At 42.2% G+C, this 21,217-nt stretch overlaps 1 protein-coding gene across 3 annotated transcripts in view; it reads right to left on the bottom strand.

Annotated features, from left to right (window-relative positions):
• THSD4 (thrombospondin type 1 domain containing 4) overlaps positions 1 to 21,217 on the bottom strand; it is a 640,675-nt gene that overhangs the window by 38,064 nt on the left and 581,394 nt on the right. For all 3 annotated transcript variants that reach the window (XM_053594803.1, XM_053594804.1, XM_053594806.1), the window contains 2 exons: positions 4,433 to 4,608; positions 1,423 to 1,519 (listed from right to left, as the gene is read on the bottom strand). In XM_053594803.1, coding sequence (XP_053450778.1) covers positions 1,423 to 1,519; positions 4,433 to 4,608 — 273 coding nt within the window. The remainder of the gene's footprint in view (positions 1 to 1,422; positions 1,520 to 4,432; positions 4,609 to 21,217) is intronic.

Here is a 21,217-nt window from a genome sequence, read left to right as displayed (position 1 = left end):
CTCCTGGAAATGAAATAAAAATTCTTTGTTGAGATGAGTGTGTGGACTTGGAATTTGGACAACACACCCATCCCATATGCTGGGCACACATCAGGCTGTTTGCTCCAGGCAGCCTGGTAGTCCTCCCCAGACTGTACAATAAATCAGGTAATCTGGTTATCTGATCCAAAGCCCAGAGGAGGATCGACAGGCCGGGTCTGGCATCTGTCCCCTCACTTCTTAGGACAGGCATCAGACCAAGCAATATCTAGACAACATAAAAAGCACAGGGTCTCGCACAGCCTGGGCTGAGGTTCCTTACTCTTAATCTGAGGCAAAGAATATTGAGTACATCCTGCCACTGTGAGAATTCAAAGAGTTAATCTGTAAAATTACAGGCCCAGTGTCTGGCACACAGCAAGGACTCAGGGCATGTGAGCTGTTATTACCATCAACATTTCCGCAGGCCTTCCTGTTCTAAAGAAGGAAAAGACAGCTTGCATTTGGGTGGTAGGTGCCGTCATCATCTGGTAGAAAAATATCTGCAGAGCCAGAGAGCAGCTCCATGCCCAGTGCTGACTTAGTGAAAGCTGCTGGCTCTGTCTATGAGCAGAGCCCACACCATAGGTTGTTAAGTGGGAACTCATTATTTTCTTACAGATCAAAGTATTATTAACAGAAGCAAAAGGGGACCAATAGAAAAGGCGTAGAGTAGACAGATAATGGTCACCCAAAGATGTCCACTTCCTAATCTCTGGAACCTATGAATATGTCACCTTTTAGAGTAAAATGGATTTTGCAGATGTGATTTAATTGAGGGTTTTGAGGTGGAGCTATTATCCTGGACCATCTGGGTGGCCCAATGTAATTCAAGGCTCCTTATAAAGGAAAAGGAGAGGAGGATGAGAGTTGAAGGAGATACTGGAGGAAGGCCAGTGTCAGAGAGAGAGTTGAAGGGGGCTTTGTAGGTGGAGGAAGGGGCCAGGAACCAAGGCCCCAGGTGGCCCCTAGAAGCTGGAAAAGGCAAAGAGGTGCATTCTTCCTGACAGCCTCCAGAGAGGGTGTGGCCCGGTTGACTCCTTGATTTTGGCTCTGTAAAACCCATTTCAGACCTCTACCTTCCAGAACTGTAACGTAATAAATCCGTGTTGTTTTAGTCTGAGGTAATTTGCTCAGTAGGAGAAGGAAACTAATATAAAGCATTTCAATATGTTGAACTGGAAAGGCAGACCCAGGATGTTCACTTCATTTTTGGATCAAGTGAGTGAAAGTCTTCTCAGCGAAGGCTCACAAGGCCAAGCACTGCTCGGATACCAAGGCCGCCGACTTGGAAACATGCATCTGGAAGTTTCCTCTGTGTTGACTGAGAGGCAGAGGGTAGAGGCCCAAGAAGAAGAGAGAGGGCTTTCAAAGCAAATGATCGGGAGTGTTTGGGGATTTTACCTGGTCTCCTGTGAGGTGGCACCTGTGGGCTGATGGCGTTCGTCCCCATGATGACGTACTCGTAGTGAACTCCCGGGTTAGGCTGCTGGTGTATCATCTGACGACAAGAAAGTCAGGGTTACTGCCCTCAGCACACATGAACACCCCCTCTCCTGCTGCCTGGAGTTTCAACGGCCTAAATAGCACTATCGATAAACGACCAGGTTGATTCACATCTAATAACGAATGAACCTGACAGATGAAGCCAAGTTATTTCTAGATGGCTTTCTGTCATTTGCTTTTGAAAAATGAAGAACTTGGTCTTTGAGAAAATCCGAAGAAAACTGCTAAGAGTCATGGTTTTATAAATTCCAAATAAGAAGAAGGAGCGATGGTGGCAGAATCTTTCTGTTGGTTCCCAGCCAACCTACACTGTGGCTTAGATTTCACTCAGGACTCTCAAAATGTCCACTATAGATGCATACATTTACCGGCAGGAGCACCTGTTTGAACACTAGGTGGTGAGACAGTGTCATGCAAACAAGGAAGCCTCCCTGGCAAAGCCACTTGGGGGTCCTTCAGCAAGGTGCTGCAAAGTCCTCACCTGGCCCAGGTGATGCTGGCTCAAGGTCTGCCCAGCCCTCTGGGTCCCACTCCCTCCCCACCAGAATCACAAAGAGATGGAGACAGAAAAACAGGTTGTAAGTCTTCCTCGGTTATGTTTCCCCAGGAACTGGGGACAAAAAAGGGCCAGTAACAGGAAACTGCATGGGGCTGTGGAAGTGAGCAGCTGAACATTGTCTGGGATGAAAACAGAACAGACGTGAGCATGGCCCAGCAGAATTAGTCACCTCCCTCTCGGCTTCAGAGCACAAAGTCCTTCCTGCTCCTGGTTTCCCGGGTGGGAAGCAGGATGGTGAGCTAAACAGAACAGTAAGGGGAGGATTTCCAGGGTAAGCAGGAGACAGGCAGGGCGACACGGTTAGGTTTTGATATTTCTGTCTCTATTTCTTTTTTTTTTTTTTTTTTTGTGGTTTTTGGCCGGGGCTGGGTGTGAACCTGCCACCTCCGGCATATGGGACTGGCGCCCTACTCCTTGAGCCCCAGGCGCCACCCTCTATTTCTTTATAAAGCGGCTCTCCTGTTGACCAGAGGACTAACCCGGAGCAAATCCCTGAAGCCTATAGGTTTTGATTTCCTCGTCTGGAGAAGGAGGAGGAGGTTAGGATCACTGCCGATCTCTCAGGTCTTTTCTTTCTTTCTTTTTTTTTTAGAGATAGAGTCTCACTCTGTCACCCTGGGTAAAGTGCTGTGGCATCACAGCTCACAGCAACCTCAGACTCTTGGGCTCAAGCGATTCTCTTGCCTCAGCCTCCCAAGTAGCTGGGGCCACAGGCGCCCATCATCAACACCCGGCTACTTTTTTTGTTACTGTTACCATAGTTGTTTAGCTGCGGAACCCACCAGCCCCCGTGCATGTGGCCGGCGCCCTAATCACTGAGCACAGGCGCTGAGCCTCTCTCTCAGGTCTTTTCTAGCTACCAGCATCTCTTGAATCACCTGTGCACGGGTGGGTCCTATATCTCTTCTTCCCATTTATGCCACAATCTCTTATCCACTCCCTACCTGTGAAATGGGTCTTCACTCTAAATCTCCCGCAGGCAGGCAGATAGGACAACCACTGGACTCCTCACTCCCAGAAACAAGGAGCAAATCATTAGTGCTACAGTGAGGCGGTGGTGAGCAGAGAACCCCCAAGGGACACAGCTGTCATCGTTTACGTGGCTTCAGGTTCTTCCTGTCTACCCCTAATCCCCTCACTTCCTGCCACCTGGTCTGAGGCTGGAATTCCTCCTCTGTGAGCATTCAGCCAGTGCAAACCTTGTCCTGTTTATGAAATTATTACTGGCTTCTGTTCCCAGACCACCATGGTAGGCCTTTAGCAACCTGGGTTTTCACCTCTGATGACGTTTGAAATTTACCCAGAGTCAACCAACCAGTTGGACAGTCTTAAAAAAAAAATTCCCAAATTAACTACAACAAGGCTTCCTCTGTAATTTCGAATCCATTAGGTCCAAGAAGAATGGATGTAGGACTTTATAGGTAGGAAGTAATGACAATGCAATAATAATATTTCTAAAACTCTGACACAGCAAATGCCACGTTGGCCAGCGTGGTGGTGGGGACAGTAAAAAAAGGTATGTTTATGGGTGAACTCATTCTTTTTATCCTAAAGTTATTTAAAGTATTTATTTATTTTTTTTATGCAGACACTTGGTTTTCATGAAGCTTTTATGTCTTCTTACTTTTTATTTTGAATTCTTTTTTTTTTTTTTTTTGTAGAGACAGGGTCTCACTTTATGGCCCTTGGTAGAGTGCCATGGCATCACACAGCTCACAGCAACCTCCACTTTTTATTTTCTAACCTTTTAAATAAGCCTGGATCCTAGCGGTTTCCTCTAAAAGTAAGTGCCATTTTTAAATCTTGGGGAACTTAACGTTTTTGTTTCACGTCTTCTGAGAAGCAGGGAACTTCTAGCAAACCTCTATATTGTTACCATGGCTTTTCTGTTCCATTTGGAGTCCCTGGGAGCTCCCCTTTCTTTGTTTGCTTGGGTTTGGAAAGTACTGGGGGCTGGCAACAGTCCTGTCTTGCTTTGGGCATTTGCTTTCTTTTGTCATAAAAGGTAAACTTTCCAAATTAGCATCATGAGGAAAGAGCACAGACGAGACCCAATGCTCATGAAATAAAGGACATGTTTGCGTCTGATTTGGTTCAACAAGTACAACTGGTTTTACTGGGTCAATAAACCCCTGAGAGTCATAAGCATCTGTCAGAGTATGAGGTTTCCATGAGCTACATACCTTCAGAGGTAAATGGCAAAGGTGGATGCCATGTACTTAAGGGTACCTCAAACATGCTCCGCTCAAAGGATTTTATTGGGCACCAGTGAAGATCTGCTTGCTTATTTGTGCTAAGTGTGTTCCTTAGAAGCAGCAAGATAGAAAGTTCAGAAATATCCAAACTCACATAGACATCTAAGATCTCATTAGTGGGACCCTCGGCCAGAAAGGACTCTCCGGCAGTGCTCGAAATCTCATTCGGACGCTTGTAGGTGAACATGGTCCCTCCACCCTCGTATTTTCCAGGACGATCAATTGCCCAGTTCCCATTGATGATGGAGCGGCCAGAACGACTTCGCAAGGCTGTTGAGAAAAAAGGGACAGTTCCTTGGGTAAGCCCAGGTGTGTGCAAGAAACTGACCGACTCCCTCAGTCACTGGTTGCTTCCCTTCCTCAAGGATTTCGTTGGGGTCCACTATGTGCCAGGCCCTGACCTATGGCCTGTGGCACCACTGGGCGTCAATTTGGACCTGATCACTTCTTCATCCCACTCTAATTCCTTCTACTACTTGGCTTATTATAGAAATAAATAGTTGGGGGGGTAGTTTGGAGAAAGGATGTGGAAAATAGGCGGGGGGAGGAGAAAGTTAGAGGAGAAAGATAAAAAGGGGAGAAGGGAAACTAATTTATATTATATACCATTATCTAAGTGAGAGGTTGCACATTGGCAGCCTATGAGCTGATTTTGGCCCTTAGATGAGTTTAGTTTGGCTTTTGTGTTTTTTTTTTTTTTTAAGTAATTGAGCCCAAATTTAAGAATTAAAAGATTTCACATAAATTCTAGCTTTTCTTATAAACCAGGAAGACATGTTAATGTTGGCTCCACATCTCCTTATACCAGCAATCAACTGGAGCTAGGGGAACTACCTTTTTGAGATGGGGCCTACATGCTCTGATTTGCCCCAATCCCCACCACTCCCTATTATTCCCCAACAATGAAGCTAAGTCTCAGTTTATTTCCCGTTTATTTATGAACATGGATGACATATCTCATTTATCACTCTTACATTATTGTTTTTCTCACAGAATAAAATTTGTCTTATAATGCTTATTTAATATGTCTGCTAAAAGTGGCAAAGCTAAACCTAGACGGGGGGATCACATGACTTTCTTTTCTATCTGGTCAGCTTTATTCATTCATATCTGTTACCTTCCTGACTCTTGTCAGCCTTTGAGACTGTGGGCTGTGGCAGATACTCTCACACATATGGTCAAATTTAATCCTCACAGTATCACTGAGCAAATGTTATCCCCACTTTTCAGAGAGTGGCTCAGAAATGTGAGGGAACTTGAGGACCTGAGGACAGACCTGCAATTGGACTCCACTCTCAGAGGGAGATAAGAAAGGAGAGGAGGGGCCAGGAACAGGCTTTAGAGCTAATGTGAGAGGCCGAGGGCTTATCTGGGAGCAGAATTTCTTCGGCTACGTTTGGCACCTGGAGGCCCACAAGCCAACCCCAGACTGGGTTTAGAGAAGGTCTTAAGTGCCATGGACAAAATGTCCCTGTGATGGCCACTGTTTCTTTGTATCTTCACTTCACAGAATTCCTAAATTTAAAATTTTATGATTTATTATGAAAAAATTTATACATAAACAAAAATAGTGAGAACTGTATAATAACCTCTCATGGACCCAGCACCCTACTTCAACAGTTGTCAACTCCATTCTTACTCAGTTTCACTCTGCAAATCCCAGATCCCCATTTATCCTTAAATTTCACTGAAACATAAGGACTCTTATTCGTAAATCCATTTTCAATAGTGTTTCTTAAACAATGGGCCTTCCCAGATGCCAGGCCTGCAGAGTCAGGAGCTGTGCAAAGAGGCAGAAGAGTCTCCAAGTTCGAGATGGCCTCCCCCTGCAGATGCCATGGCTCCTGGGAGAGCACAGCTGTGGAACTTTGAATACTGAGTTATAAAATCAATTCAGCATATTGAGTGGCAAAGAAAGGTCAGGGGTGGAGACTGAGGAATAACAGGTTTGGGGCTATTCTTTATTCTTTATCAAGAATTATACCTCTTGAGAGAGGTCCATACCATGTCTCCACTGTCTCCTAGCTCCACTGTCTGCTAAAAGTGGCAAAGCTAAACCTAGACCAGGAGTCACATGATTTTCTTCACTTCCCATTAGTTCCTCAATCATCTCTACCTATCTGGCTCCTGCCCCCATCATCCCATTAAGGAAACTTACATTCATGTCACTAAGATGCCTGTGTAGCTCAATCCAACAGGTGTCTTCCAGGCCTCCTGGTACCAGCTGTCTTGGCACCTCAGCACTATCTGAAACACCCTCCCACTGGCTCCTGGGACGCCGTGCTCAGACTGCTTCCTCCTGCTCTCTGGCTGTTCATCTCTGTTTTCTTTTCTGTCTCATCTTTCCCTATTTGGCCATTAAATATAAGAGTTCCTTAAGGATTAAGAATAGAATTGCTTGGGCGCTATATGTTTGTTGTGAGCAGTTTAGTCTAGGCCCAGGACTTCAATTACTAATAGGGCAATAACTTCCAAATTTATGTTTCCAGCACAAACCTTTCCTCTGGCTCTAGACTTTTACATCCAATTGCCCACTGCCAGTTTCTCTTGGCTGTCTTGTCCAAAGCTGAACCCATTCCTGGCCTCTTCCAGTGTTTTTTATCTTAGTGAATGACACCACCATCCATCCAATCACAGGCCTAGGAATCATCCAGGACACTTCCTCTCTTCCATACCCCTCTCAATCCACCATCAAATTTTACTTAACCTCTGTGTTTCTTGAACCTGCGTCTCTCCATGTCCACTGCCATAACACAGGGCCAAGCTACCATGAGATCTCATCTGTACTCATTCAAAAACCTTCTAATGGGTCTTCCTGTTTCTCTTTATTTCAGCTAGAATGATATTTTCAGAATGCAGATTAGATCACCACCTATGGCTCAAAATCCTTTGATGGCCTTCTATTGTTCTAAGGAAAAGCACCCCAATCATCAGTGGCCCTGGCCTCATGATGTGTCACTCCTCCTCTTCCCTGGATTTCTTTTGGCTCAGTGTTCTCAACCTTCCTAATACAGTTCCTGTGGGTTGTGATCCACAGGTTGAGAATCGCTGTTTTAGCTCATAATGCACCACATTTCCTCCATGATGCTATCCCTCTTTCCAGAAATCCTGTTCATTCTTTTTTTTTTTTTTTTTTTTGAGATAATGTCTCGTTTTGTTACCTGGGCATGAGGGCAGTGGCGTGATCACAGCTCACAGCAACCTCAAACTCCTGGGCTCAAAGGATCTTTCTGCCTCAGCCAGATGGCAGGTACCACCACATCTGGCTAATTTTTCTATTTTTTTTTTTGTAGAGTTGGGGTTTTGCTATGTTGCTCGGACTGGTCTCAAACTCCTAGCATCAAAGGATCCTCCTACCTTGGCCTTCTGAAGTGCTAGGATTACAGGTCTGAGCCACCATGCCCAGCCCCAAAGCCTATTTACTCTTTTGATGTCAGCTTCCCCAGGGCACTCCCTGCCAGCCTGTCTCTTCCCTGCTATGCTCTGAGAAATGCAAGAGCCTTTCCATTAAGGCGTTTAACTCAGTTATTAATACACCTGTCAAGAGAATTACCTGATTAATGTTTGTCTCCTAGTACACTTCAAGTCCAAAAGGGCACAGACAGGGGTGTTTTCTCTGTTATAGCTGGAGGGCCCAACATGGTGCTCACTACGGAGCAGGAACTTAATATATACATAGTAGATAAAGGCATACAGCTCAAAAGAAAGACAGGTAAAGAATGATAAACAAGCAATTTATAGAAAACCAAGCACAAATATTCTGTAAGAAAATGAAAAGATGCTCTGCCTCACTTACAATTTAAGAAATGCAAATCAAAATCACCATGAGGTAATTTTGACCCACATGAATGGTAAACATTTAAGAAAGTTTAATATTGCCAGCCTTGCCAGGCACGTGAGCATGTAAGTACCCATAATGTTAGGAGTGTAAACTGACTCAACTCTATTGGAGGATAATTTAAACTTTAAATGTCCATACACCCTTACCCCATAATGCTCCTTCTAGGAGTTTACTTGAGGGATGTACTTTTGTAAGAACACAGAAGTGTTTGTAACAAGGATATTCTCCATAGATTTTTTTTAATAGAGTAAAAACCAAAACCACCCAGATGTCCACCAGGAGAGGATCACCACACAATGGAACACCAAGCGGACTTAGAATGACAGAGGTCCGTTGATGTGTGTGTATGGAAAGAATTCCATGATACATTTTTGAATGAAGTAAAAATACCGAACAGGGTTTGGCATGATCCTATTTTGTATACTTTTTAATAAAAGCACATATGAGGTCTGACAATTAAGTTCACGAACTCATCCCAGAGTTGTCGAGCATCACCATGGTCACCTTTAAAGTACTACCCTTGGGAAGCTATGCACTGATGCTAGTGCCTCGTCTATGGTTCAAAGCAAATTTGGAACTCTTTTTCTGGAATGACTGTCACAACTGTCCTCACACACGGTCTGACAAGTTCGCAGACTTGCCACCATGTGCATACATTGATAGCACTGTATAAACAACCAGGTAATGTTTCATAACCTTGGCATATCAGAGTCTCACATCAGTGTTCATTTGGATACATGGCTGCGTCTTGCTGAGTGGTATTCATTGTTGATGTGTGTTTTTATGTGTTGTATATTGATAGCACTGATGGTCATTCCAGAAAAAAAGCTCCAAAATTGCTTTAAAGGATGGACTCAGGGCTGGCATCAGTGCATAGCTTCCTAAGGGGAGTACTTTAAAGGTGACCATAGTGATATTCAGCAATGAGGTGTATAGCACTCACCTAGGAACTTTTCCCAGGATGAATTCATGAACTGAATTGTCAGACCTAGTATATAAAATATTCAGAGAAGGACAATCGGAGAACTATTTGAGATTTCTCACATTTGAGAACAGGAACTGAGGTTTACATTAGGATAGGAGATGAGAAGGGAGTCATACATTTTCCATCTTTTTACAACTATATAAAATTTGTTTTGCCATGTGCATGTATAACCTTCTTTGAAGCTTAAGCATTTTTAATTAATAGAAAGGACACAGTGCTAGCAGAAATACTAGGGAAGGGTATCGTTATTTTTCCTTATTTTATAACTTCTCCTTAAAATTCCACTCACAGCATCAAAAAACTCAGAATTGAGGCAGGTTCTGGCTAAGATTTTATTGCTTTTAATGGCAATACTGTAGGAGAGGTTATTATCTGGAAACCAAAAATCTATTAAAGAACCATTTGAAATACTACATAGGCAGAAAGTACTCCCTAGAAAAATTGGGACCCTGAACCTTTTTACCAGTTACTGCTATTACTTACATATCCCCTCTAAAGGTTTAGATGAATATTCAACTATACAATAGCGAAGGATTTTTTAAAAATCATATCACATGTGGTCCTGATTCTGTATGTCCGTGGGTTGGCTGCTGAATCAGCTCCAAAACTAGTCCCCACCTGGTCTTACAGATCGAAAGCAGCTATATCCACAATTTATGTGCCTATAAGCAGGTCCAGGGCTAGCAATGGTGTCCAAAACCACCTCGTAAAAAGGTGCAGGTGGCTACAGCTTTTGCTAGAGGGTGTTCGCTGAAGGTCAAGCTTCCGTAAGGTTTGTTAGAAGGACAACCTCATAGCTACGTCAATAGGAGGAAAAGGTCACTATCATTTGACATTTGGGTTTTATTTCAGTTTTAGTTGTCAGTGTTGGGCATATGTGTTGTTTGTTTTGTCACTCTGGTTAGAGTGTTGTGGCATCCGCCTAGCTCACAGCAACCTCAAACGCCTGGGCTAAAGCAATCCTCCTGCCTCAGTCTCCCGAGTAGCTGGGACTAGACGCATCTACCACAATGCCTGGCTGTTTTTCTACTTCTAGTAGAGATGGGGTTTCATTCTTGCTCAGGCTGGTCTCAAACTTTTGAGCTCAAATGATCCTCCTGCCTCAGGCCAGGATTACAGGCATGAGGCACTGTGCCCAGCAGGGCGTATGTTTTTGGTCTAAACCTATTAGTACCAACAATGCCTTTCTCCAAGAGTCACGTAAGAACAGAGTATACGCGAAAGCTCTGATTCTCAAACACTTTATCTCACAATCTTAAACAGTCACTGTTGATGGTGACCAAACCACTTGTTCCCTAAATCAAATATAGAAGATGTTTTCCTTATAGCAAAGAGATCATTATCATCTGGGTGTTTGTTTCTTCTTTGAAAAATGAAGGCTAAATTCTTCCAGGCAACAACACTGAAAGCTCCTTAATGTTTCAGCAGTTCTTAGAAGCTATTGGGGAAGTAGCACAGCGAATTCGAAGTCAAAGTGGTCGACACCACTGGTCTCCTGTGCGACACCAGCTGAGGTCTGCAGCCTGGTTTCTTTGACATTTTCAGTCTTGTCTACGAGCTTCCACTGAAGCTCAAACCGAAGGGAGGCTCAGAATGTGTCAGCTAAGCTGGATACCTTGAAAATGGAATACAACTATTCGCTTTATACTTTAGAGCCTTGGAGAGGTCTGTGAAGTCTATATATTTCACTAACCTTCAACTGAAATTCAGCATTTCTCTTTATTGTGAATACATGCACCAAACCATAACAGTATGCAGGACTGTGACTTTGTCACTAATAGAAATCATATGTAAGAGATATATTCATAGGACATTAAAGATGTCACCAATATTTTAAAACAGCATTTAAACACTCACCACTAGTCGAAATGATAATAATTATCAGACCCTCCAGAAGATCTCCTAATTTAATGTTAAAGAAGCAAATTATAAATTCCTTTTTAAAAAATATTTTGATATTTGGATTTCAATATATAGTAGGACCTCCATAGCTGACCACCTCCTACACTGACCACCTCAAGTTGACCTAATTTTCAGAGACCAGACATGCACCGCACATACATGTCAGTACAGTAGGCCTCGTTCCTTAGGTTGACCGCCTCTGTATATCAACCAGTTTGTTACAGTCCCTCGGTTGGTCGATTTACAGAGATTTCACTGTAAATTGTTTCTTTTATACGCTTATGTATTGTATTTTGTGAGTTTAAAATCATTGTTCTGGGGCGGCACCTGTGGCTCAGTGAGTAGGGCGCCAGCCCCATATGCCGAGGGTGGCGGGTTCAAACACGGCCCCGGCCAAACTGCAACAAAAATAGCCGGGCATTGTGGCGGGCGCCTGTAGTCCCAGCTGCTCGGGAGGCTGAGGCAAGAGGATTGCCTAAGCCCAAGAGCTGGAGGTTGCTGTGAGCTGTGATGCCATAGCACTCTACCAAGGGCAATAGAGTGAGACTCTGTCTCAAAAAAAAAAAATCATTGTTCTGAGAAGTTGTCCACAGACTAACAAGGATTCTTGCTTACATCTGGATATTCCTGTTTAAGAATTCTAATCTCCAAAATTGTCCTCTTTTCCTTCCCACCAAAATGGTAAACACATGTGCTGTTAAAGAAAAACAAAGCAAACATTTCTTCTTAGGTAGACCCGGTACAGCTTCATACAACGTCCAAATTATGGTTCTTGTTAGACAAATATACAGCCACATCTCATGGTAATTTTTCAGTCAGTTTCACTTTGTCGTTTCGAGTTTGGATAGAATAGAACCTGTGTGATTTTCTAACACGTGATGTCACACATTTGGACTGAAAATCAGAGTGTATCAGAGAAAGAGATTAGCTTTCTTTTTGGCACTACATAATCACAGGTTGTAAGGGATTTAAATAAAGGAAATGCCAAGGCTTTGTTCTTATTTCGTTGCTAAATTATAGGTAAGAATGGCTAATTCTCATCCTTTAAAATATTAGAACATTTGATTTATTCAGACTCCAAATTTCCTTTGAATACTTTACAACTTTAAAAGCAAGCCTGTGTGTTTGGAAGCCTTAAATAACGTTTATAAAATAGCTCCCATCTATAGTTCATGTAAGAAAATAAACTGGGCCAAAAAGTGTTGGGGGTGCTGCAAAGGTAAGACCCAGGCCACAGCTCCGGGAGCTCCGAGTCTGCTGGAGTCCATACAGCGGGAACAGGGAAGCTGCTAAGATTTCCATGGGATGCCGAGGATTGTGGCATTTGAGCAGGGATGTGCAGGGTGAAGAGTGGTTCACTAGACAGAGGACAGGGAACGGCAGAGGCAGGGAGGGCGTTACCTTGGAGGGATGAAGAAGGGGGCTTGTGGGGTGCTGGGGCTGGGTGGAGCCCAAGAGCTCCTAGGAATAAAGTTAGGTGGGAAGCCCTCAGGCAGACTGGGAGGGCTTGACTGCAGGTACTCGGGAGCCACGGAATGTTTTTAATCAGGATAGTGTTAGCAGAGATCTGGTTTCAGGAGCTAACACTGACTGCTGCACAGGAAGACAGCTAGCATGTGAAGTCCAAAGTTCATTCACACCACAAACAGTTCCTCTCCCATCCACAGGCAGCACCGGCTTGGCACCTGTGGCCGTCTGAGGCTGTGCTTTCCTCTTTAGGCTGAGCTGCCCACTTCCACAAGTAAGAAGGGCTATGTCTGTCCTTCTGTGAGGCTAACTCCACTAGTAGGCTCATAGCTCGATTAACCTGGAGAGAAACCTGCATCTTTCCCATCCCAGATGAGTTGCTTCCTAATCCCCTCCTCTTTAAAAAAAATTATTCTCCCATTACTCAGATTTGGCAATCGTCTCTGACTCTTCCCTCTCGTTCTTCCTCCCCAGCCAAATAATTCAGCAGGCATATAACCCCCTCCTTCGAGCTGCTATTATATGGGTCTCTCTTCCCTTTCTCTCTGACAAGTCGCCTGTCATTTCTAAGGTTTCCACAGCAGAAGCCTGACCACGGATCTCCCTGCATGCTACCACAGATGAACCTTCCTGGAATAGCCCTTTCCTCTGTCTCTGTCCCCAAATTCCTTCCCTAAAGGAGAAAGTCCACCTTTCTCTGATTCAGTCACTATCTTGTGTGATTTGACCCTACCTGCAATCACTTCACATAGCCCCCCTTGTCTTCATTCAATCACGTATGGATTAATAAATTGTGGTATATGTACACCATGGAATATTATGCAGCCTTAAAGAAAGATGGAGACTTTACCTCTTTCATGTTTACATGGATGGAGCTGGAACATATTCTTCTTAGTAAAGTGTCTCAAGAATGGAAGAAAAAGTACCCAATGTACTCACCCTTATTATGAAACTAATGTAGGACCTTCACATGAAAGCTATAACCCAGTTACAACCTAAGAATAGGGAGAAGGGGGAAAGGGAGGGGAGGGAGGGGGGAGGTAGGTGGAGGGAGGGGGATTAATGGGATTACACCTGCGGTGCATCTTACAAGGGTATATGTGAATCCTAGTAAATGTGGAATGTAAAGGTCTTAGCAAAATAACTAAGAAAATGCTACGAAAGCTATGTTAACTAGTGTGATGAAAATGTGTCAAACGATCTATGAACCAAGTGTATGGTGCCCCATGATCATACTAATGTACACAGCTATGATTTAATAAAAAAAAAAAAAATCACGTATGGAAAACGTTGGTAATCTGTGCTCTGCTTGTTAAAAAATCCTACTGTGATTTATTTTTATAGGACAGAAGGTTTGTCTTATTTAGTATCTGAACAAGAGACACTCAATAGGTATCAAATAATGCCCCTCATCCTGGTGGTCTTATTCAATTGTTAGTCATTTAACGTTTACTCACCCCTTCATTATTCCTTGGTCTTATGTGCTGTTAGCCCTTGCTTCTAACCTCTTAACACTAATCTTAGTGGCTTAATTAATTACTGTTGTTATTTTTTTTTTCTATCCTAAATGCTATGTCTAAGCTCCCCAAAGTTTTTTTTAAATTCGGAAGCAGAAAGCTGAATTAATCTAATTTTTCAGCTCAGGACACTTTTCTTATACAAGGTCCACCTCTCTTTTATTTGTCCTTTTCCACTAGATTCCCACCACCATCTGTCCCTGCCCACCCCAATAAGCATCTACACCAGTGGTTCTCAACCTGTGGGTCGTGACCCCTTTGTAACAATGAAAATACATCGCGGCATTAGGAAGGTTGAGAACCACTGAGCTACACTACTGTGATGTATACAGAGGGTGCCAAAACAATGTATATACATTTTAAGAAAGGAAAAAAAACTGTTATTCAATTTGTAACACTCAAATCATGTTTGACATCTGCAATTACAAGAAGTGTTCAGCGTGACTTGTATCCAACTTTTGTTATCGGTGTAGAGGTTGGACAACTAAGTTTGTGAACTCATCCTAGAAAGAGTGTTACATACCTCACTGCTGATTACTACCATGGTCGCCAGTGATATTCAGCAATGACGTACGTACGTAGCACTTTTCCTAGGATGAGTTCAGGAACTTAACTGTCTGACCTCACATACTGAGTATTACATTTTAATACCGTTTTTCCCATTCATCAAATGTGTGTATGTTTTTTTGCACCCTCTGTATATATGTAGTTTACATAAATGCCACTGTTTTTTTCTCTGCTTTTTAGCTCCATCTTCATGGCGGTCAGTGTTTTTCAACCCTTTTTATCTCATGGCACACTTGAACCTATCTCTAAACTTCCATGGCACACTTAAATTATGTTGATTAAAAAAAAGTAAAAAAAAAAAAAAGAATATGCTACTGTGCTTTGAACTTCTTTTGAAGATAATTTAGTTAATGATTTTTAAAAATCTTCATGTCACACGGGTTGAAAATCACTGCTCTAGATAATTGTTTCCAGCTGTTGTGTGGTATTCCTGTGTAGGTATATGGCATATACCTACCTCATTTTATTTATCCAATCCCCTAGGTTTTAAAATTTCTTTGTAATGTCTATGGTGTTAGCAAAGAGCTGATATTTAGTGATGACTCATTGGGTGTTTGTTACAAAATGCCTGAAGCCAATAAGGCTCATATTCAAAAGCAGCGACCTGTCAACAGCAAGAGGTAAAGGACTTCATCAGAGCCCACGTGTGTACACATGACACGGAAACATGTGCCCGAGAACACACCCTCCTCCTGGCACAGACAGGGAAAATTGGAGCTGTCTGAAAATAATGTCAGAGGTGGGACTACGACTCAGCTTTTCCTGCCTCTCCGTCTTCTGGTCAGTTTTGTCTCAGACGTTCCCATTAGGGAAGATCTGTGGTGACCTCATGGAGTTGGATGTTAGGATTCTACCTGAGGAGATTGAGAACACATCAGAAAAGAAGCATCCTGGATCTGCAGCTCGGGGGAAACCTGGAGAGGTGTGAACTTCTTGGTTTGAGGGAGGAAGGCCATGGCAGTCAGGAGGGGCGGTGCTATTGTGGCCTCGGGTGTGTGCACAGCTGGACAGGATAACAGTCCACTAGCTGGCCTGGCTTTGCCCCACCAGTACAGTCGGCTGAGCTTTAAAGCTGTGAAAAACAAAAACAAAATTAAAGCACACACATACATGTGCATGCACACACCCTCTATGAAATAGGAAGGTGCTCTGTCAACGAGTAATATGCAATCCTAAAACCCATCCTAAAACTCACCCCAGGTCTGCAGGCACCTTTAGTCATTCAACGAACAATTGCTCACCACCTGCTATGTGCTAGGCAGTGAGCAAAACAGATGCCAAATGCCCGCCACTAATCTTTGCCCTGATTTGGGGGGCTTACATTCCAGCATTTATATAAACTACCTTCATCTCACAGTCCTGTGGGACAGGGTTTTGTGGATGAGAAGAACAGGTTCAGAGAGGTTAAGTACTTTGTCCACAATCACACAACAAGTTTGTGTCAGAGCCATGATCTGACCTCGTATCTATTTGACCCACTGTATGGCGTGGCCCTCTATTTCATGCTAGAACAAGTCACAATCTAAGATTGTGTGAATTCTGTAGGCCAGACTATGTCTCTTTTACAGAACCCCAAGAGGTAATAGCTGCTGAAAGGCCCAGCAACATGGGGAGGACAGTGACCTCAGCACAGCACCCACTGAAGCCCTGGAGAGGATGCCGGGAGCTCGTTGGGAGACAAGAAGCACTCAGGCAGTTCATGAGGGCAGTTTCCAAGAGCCAGAGTGTAACCATTACATAGTCCTGGACAGGAAGAATTATTTTTTATTTATTTATTTATTTATTAAATCATAGTTGTGTACATTAATATGATCATGGGGCACCATACACTTGGCTCACAGACCGTTTGACACATTTTCATCACACTAGTTAACATAGCCTTCCTGGCATTTTCTTAGTTATTTATTAAGACATTTACATTCCACATTTACTAAGTTTCACATTAAATGCTTGGCAAAGAGACCTCGTGAGTGTTCCCACCCAATGGGAGGGGCCACAGTCTATGGGGTTCTAGAGATTGCATGGGTGGTATCTTAGATTAGGACTCTTTCAGTCATGGTTTACTCCAGTTACCTAACCCTTTTTAGCTAAACTCCCCAAGTTGCCTTGGCTGGAGAATCTTGGACTGTGTTAATACCGATCATAATATTAACGATGATCATAGTATTATGTTGATGCAACAGTTAATTCAACGTTTACAGATATGAATTTGGTGTTTTAAAATGGAGAGGTGAATTCACCTCCTGGAAAATTCTCTGGTGCTACCAATGTGATGGTCAAACCCTTCCCCAGTGCTTTAGCCCCGGCAGCCACTGACATGCTTTCCATGCCTATAAGTTTGCCAATTTTTAAGTGATACCTAGCCATTGGAAGCATATACTATGGTGTGCAGCCTTTTGAGGCTGGCTTCTTTCCCTTGCACAATGCATTTGCAGTTAATCCATGTTCTGTATATCACTAGTTCATTGTTTTTCTTGCTGAGTAGCCTTCCACTTCATGGCTGTACATGGGTCATCTGAGGGATGGGATTAGTTGGGTAGAAGAACTAAGCTGCATTAAACCTTCAATGTTCAGGTATTTGGGTTCACTTGAGTTCTTATTTCTCTAGGGTAAATACCTAGCAGTGGGATTTCTGGGTAACACGGACAGTGTATGTGCAACTTTGTAACAAACTCCTACACTATTTTCCAGATTGGCTGTGTCACTTTTCACTCCCATCCTCAGTGCATAAGAGTTCCAGGCGCTTTGCAGTCTCACCAGCACTTTGGTTTTTGCTTTGTTTTGATTTTTTTGGTCATTCTAATAGTTGTGTCACTGTATCTCATTGTGGTTTTAATTCGCACTTATGTTATAATATTCATGTACTTACAAGTTGAGCATCTTTCATGAACTTACATGGTATCTGTGTATTTCTTTGATGAAGTATCTGTTCAAAACTTTCCCTACATTTTTATTTTTTCTAAAACATTTTTATAGTAGCCTTTTTTTTTTTTTTTAAATACCGCTTATGCCATGCATCCATTGGGAATAGGTTCCACACCTTATGCTCCCTCTCAGCTGGTTCTCTTGGTTCTCCTGTGTGCTACGCTGTACATCTGTTATGCCGTGAATTCACAGGGAATAGGTTGCGGCAGCTCAGGCTCCTTTCCACTGGTTCTCACAAAATGAGCTTCTCCGGTGGGTGGAGCAGGCGGGTGCTTAGTTGAATCCAGGCACCTTTCTTTTTCAGTTGCTTACTTTTTATTTCTTTTTCTTTCCTTAAGGCACTTGCCAGAACTTGCAGTACAATGTTGAATGGAGCGGTGAGAGACTTGTACCCAGTTTAAAGGGAAGATCTACTCTCTGACCATTAAGTATGTTGTTAGTTACAGAGTTTTATTGTTTGTTTGTTTGTTTTATTTTGTAGATGCTGTTTACTAGGTCAAGAAGTTTCTTTCTATTTCTACTTTTCTTTTTAAACCCTGAGCAGGAATTGAATTTTGTATGTACTTTTCCATATCTATTGAGATGTTGATGTGATTTTTCATTCACCTGTTAATAAGTGAATTCCACTGATTGAACTTTGAAAGTTGAATCAGACTTTCATTCCTGAGGTAAATCCCACTTGAGATATATTTCTCTTTTTACATATTGCTGGATGCCATGTGCTAATACTTTGTTGCGATTGCTGCATTTATGCTCAGGACGGTTAGCAGTCTATACTTCTCTTTTCTTATAATAATGTCTTTGTCTGGTTTTGATGTAAGGGTAATGACGCTGCATAACAGGTTCTGGAAAGTATTCTTTCCTATTGATTAATGATGTTGAACATCTTTTCATATGCCTAGTAACCATTTTTTGGATCTTCTTTGAGAAATGTCTTCAAATTACTTGCCTACTTAAAAATCATGCTATTTGTTTATTGTTGAGTTGTAAGAGTTCCTTATATATTCTGAATACAAGCCCCTTATGAGATATATAATTGGCAAATATTTTCTCCCCTTCCATAAGTTGTCTTTTCACTTTCTTGATAGTGTCCTTTGAAGCACAAACGTTTTAAATTTTGATGAAATCCCATTTACCTATTTTTTTCTTTTGTTGCTTATGCTCTGGTTTAATAAATAAGAAATCACTGCCTAATCCACAGTCATGAAGATCTACTCCTCTGCTTCCTTCTAAGAGTTCTATTCTTTTTGTTGTTGTTGTTGAGACAGGGTCCCACCCTATGCCCCTGAGCAGAGTGCAGTGGGCGTGGTAGCTCACCACAACCTCAGACTTGGGCTGCGGGCACCCCGCTGCCTCAGCCTCCGGAAGCCGCTGGGATTACAGGCGCTCGGCTTTCGGCTGGGTTTTTCCATTTTTTTCATGAGTCCAGGTCTCACTGTCGCTCAGGCGAGTCTCGAACTCCTGAGCTCAAGAGATTCTCCCTCCTCAGCCTCCCACAGTGCTGGGATTACAGGCGTGAGCCACCGCATGTAGCTCTTAGATTCATTGTGAGTTCATTTTTGTGTATGGCACTAAGTAGGGGACCAGCTTCACTCCTTTTCATGTGGGTATCCAGTTGTCCTACCACCATTTGTCAAAAATACTCTTCTCTCCCTTTTTGAAAATCTTGTCGCACTCACTGAAAATCAATTGACCAGAAATATAAGGGCTTATTTTCAGACTTTCAATTTTATTCCACTGACCCATATGTCTCTCCTCTGCCAATACCCACACTATTTTGGTTACTGTAGCTTAGTATTAAGTTTTGAAATTGGGATTTGTGACTACTCTAACTTCCTTCTTCTGTTTCAAGATTGGCGTTTTGGCTATTTTTGTGTTCCTAGCATTCCTATATGAATTTTAAGATCAACTTGTCAACTTCTACAGAACTCCACCTGGGTTTTTAACAAGGACTATACTGAATGTACAGATTAGTTTGGGTAGGATTGCCACTGTAACGTTGTCTTTTAATTTATGAACATGGGTGGCCTTTCCAGTTTTTCCCAGGTCTTTTAAAGCTTCTTCTAATAATGCTATATAATTTCCAGTATATGAATTTTACACTTCTCATGTCAAACTTATTCTTAAGTATTTTATTCTTTCTGATGCCTTTGTAAATAGAAATTTCTTACTTTCATTTTCTGATTGTGTATAGAAATATAATTAATTTTTGTATATTGAACTTGGATTTTTCATTCTTTCTGAACTTGTTTATTATTTCTAATTGTGCTTCTCTCTGTGTGGATTACTTTGGATTTTCTGTACACATGATCATGTCTGCTGTGAACAGAGAGAGTTTTATTTTTCCCATTCTACCCTAGATGCTCTTTATTTTTATTGCCTAACTACTCCAGCCAAAATCTCCTGTATAATATTCCATATTCCACATGGAATATGTCTACTATGACAAGGAGCAGACATTCTTGTCTTGTTTCTGATCAGTATTTCACCATGAAGTAAAATGTTGGCTGTGAGTAGAGGTTTATCAGTTTTCAAAGAACCAATGTTTTTGTTTCATCAATTTTTTTCTTTTGTTTTCCTGCTTCAAATTTCACTGACTTCTGCTCTTACTATTTCCTTCCTCCTGCTTGCTTTGCTCTTCTTTTCCTGGTTTCTCAAGGTTGAACGTTTCATTACTGATTTGGGATCTTTCTTCCTTTCCAATATAAGCACTTGATGCTATAAATTTCCCCTAAACACAGCTTTAGCTGCATCTCAAATTTTTTTTTTTTTTTGTAGAGACAGAGTCTCACTTTATGGCCCTCGGTAGAGTGCCATGGCATCACACAGCTCACAGCAACCTTCAACTCCTGGGCTTAAGTGATTCTCTTGCCTCAGCCTCCCGAGTAGCTGGGACTACAGGCGCCCACCACAACGCCCGGCTATTTTTTGGTTGCAGTTCAGCCGGGACCAGGTTTGAACTCGCCACCCTAGGTATATGGGGCTGGCGCCCTACCAACTGAGCCACTGGCGCCGCCCTGCATCTCAAATTTTGACGTGTTGTATTTTCAAAATATTTTCTAAATTCATATGAGAATTCTTCTTTAATTCTTTGATTATTTAGATGTGTATTGTTCATTCCCATGTTTTTTAATATTTGGAAAATTTCCAGAGCTTTTTCTGTTACTGATTTCCAGTTAAATTCCATTATGATAGGAAAAAGCCACATCTATATTATAACCATATTAAATTTGTTAAACTCTGTTGCATGGTCTGGAGTATGGTTTATCTTGGTGACTATTCCTTGCACATTGAAAAGAACATGTATTCTGCTGCTGTTGGGTGGAGTGTTGTATAACATTAATTAGGCCAGGTTGCCTACCTGTTTTATCAATTATCTCGAGAGGAATACTAAAGTATCCAAGTGTAATTGTGCATTTCTCTATTTCTCCTTTCAGTGCTATAGATTTTGCTTCATGTATTTTAGAACTCTGCTATTTTGATGCATATGCATTTATGACTGTTATGTTTTCTTGGTTAATTTCCCCCTTAATTCTCATGTAATTTCTCTTTTTATCACCGGTAATTTCTCCTTGTTCTGAAGTTTACTTTGTGTAAGATTAATACAGCCATTCCTGCTTTCTTTTCATTAGCTTTAATATATCCTATTTCCATGATTTATAGTTTTTATCCTTT

Source organism: Nycticebus coucang, chromosome 6 (assembly GCF_027406575.1).
Source record: "Nycticebus coucang isolate mNycCou1 chromosome 6, mNycCou1.pri, whole genome shotgun sequence".
NCBI lineage: Eukaryota > Metazoa > Chordata > Mammalia > Primates > Lorisidae > Nycticebus > Nycticebus coucang.
This window is presented reverse-complemented; position numbering and strand designations above follow the sequence as displayed.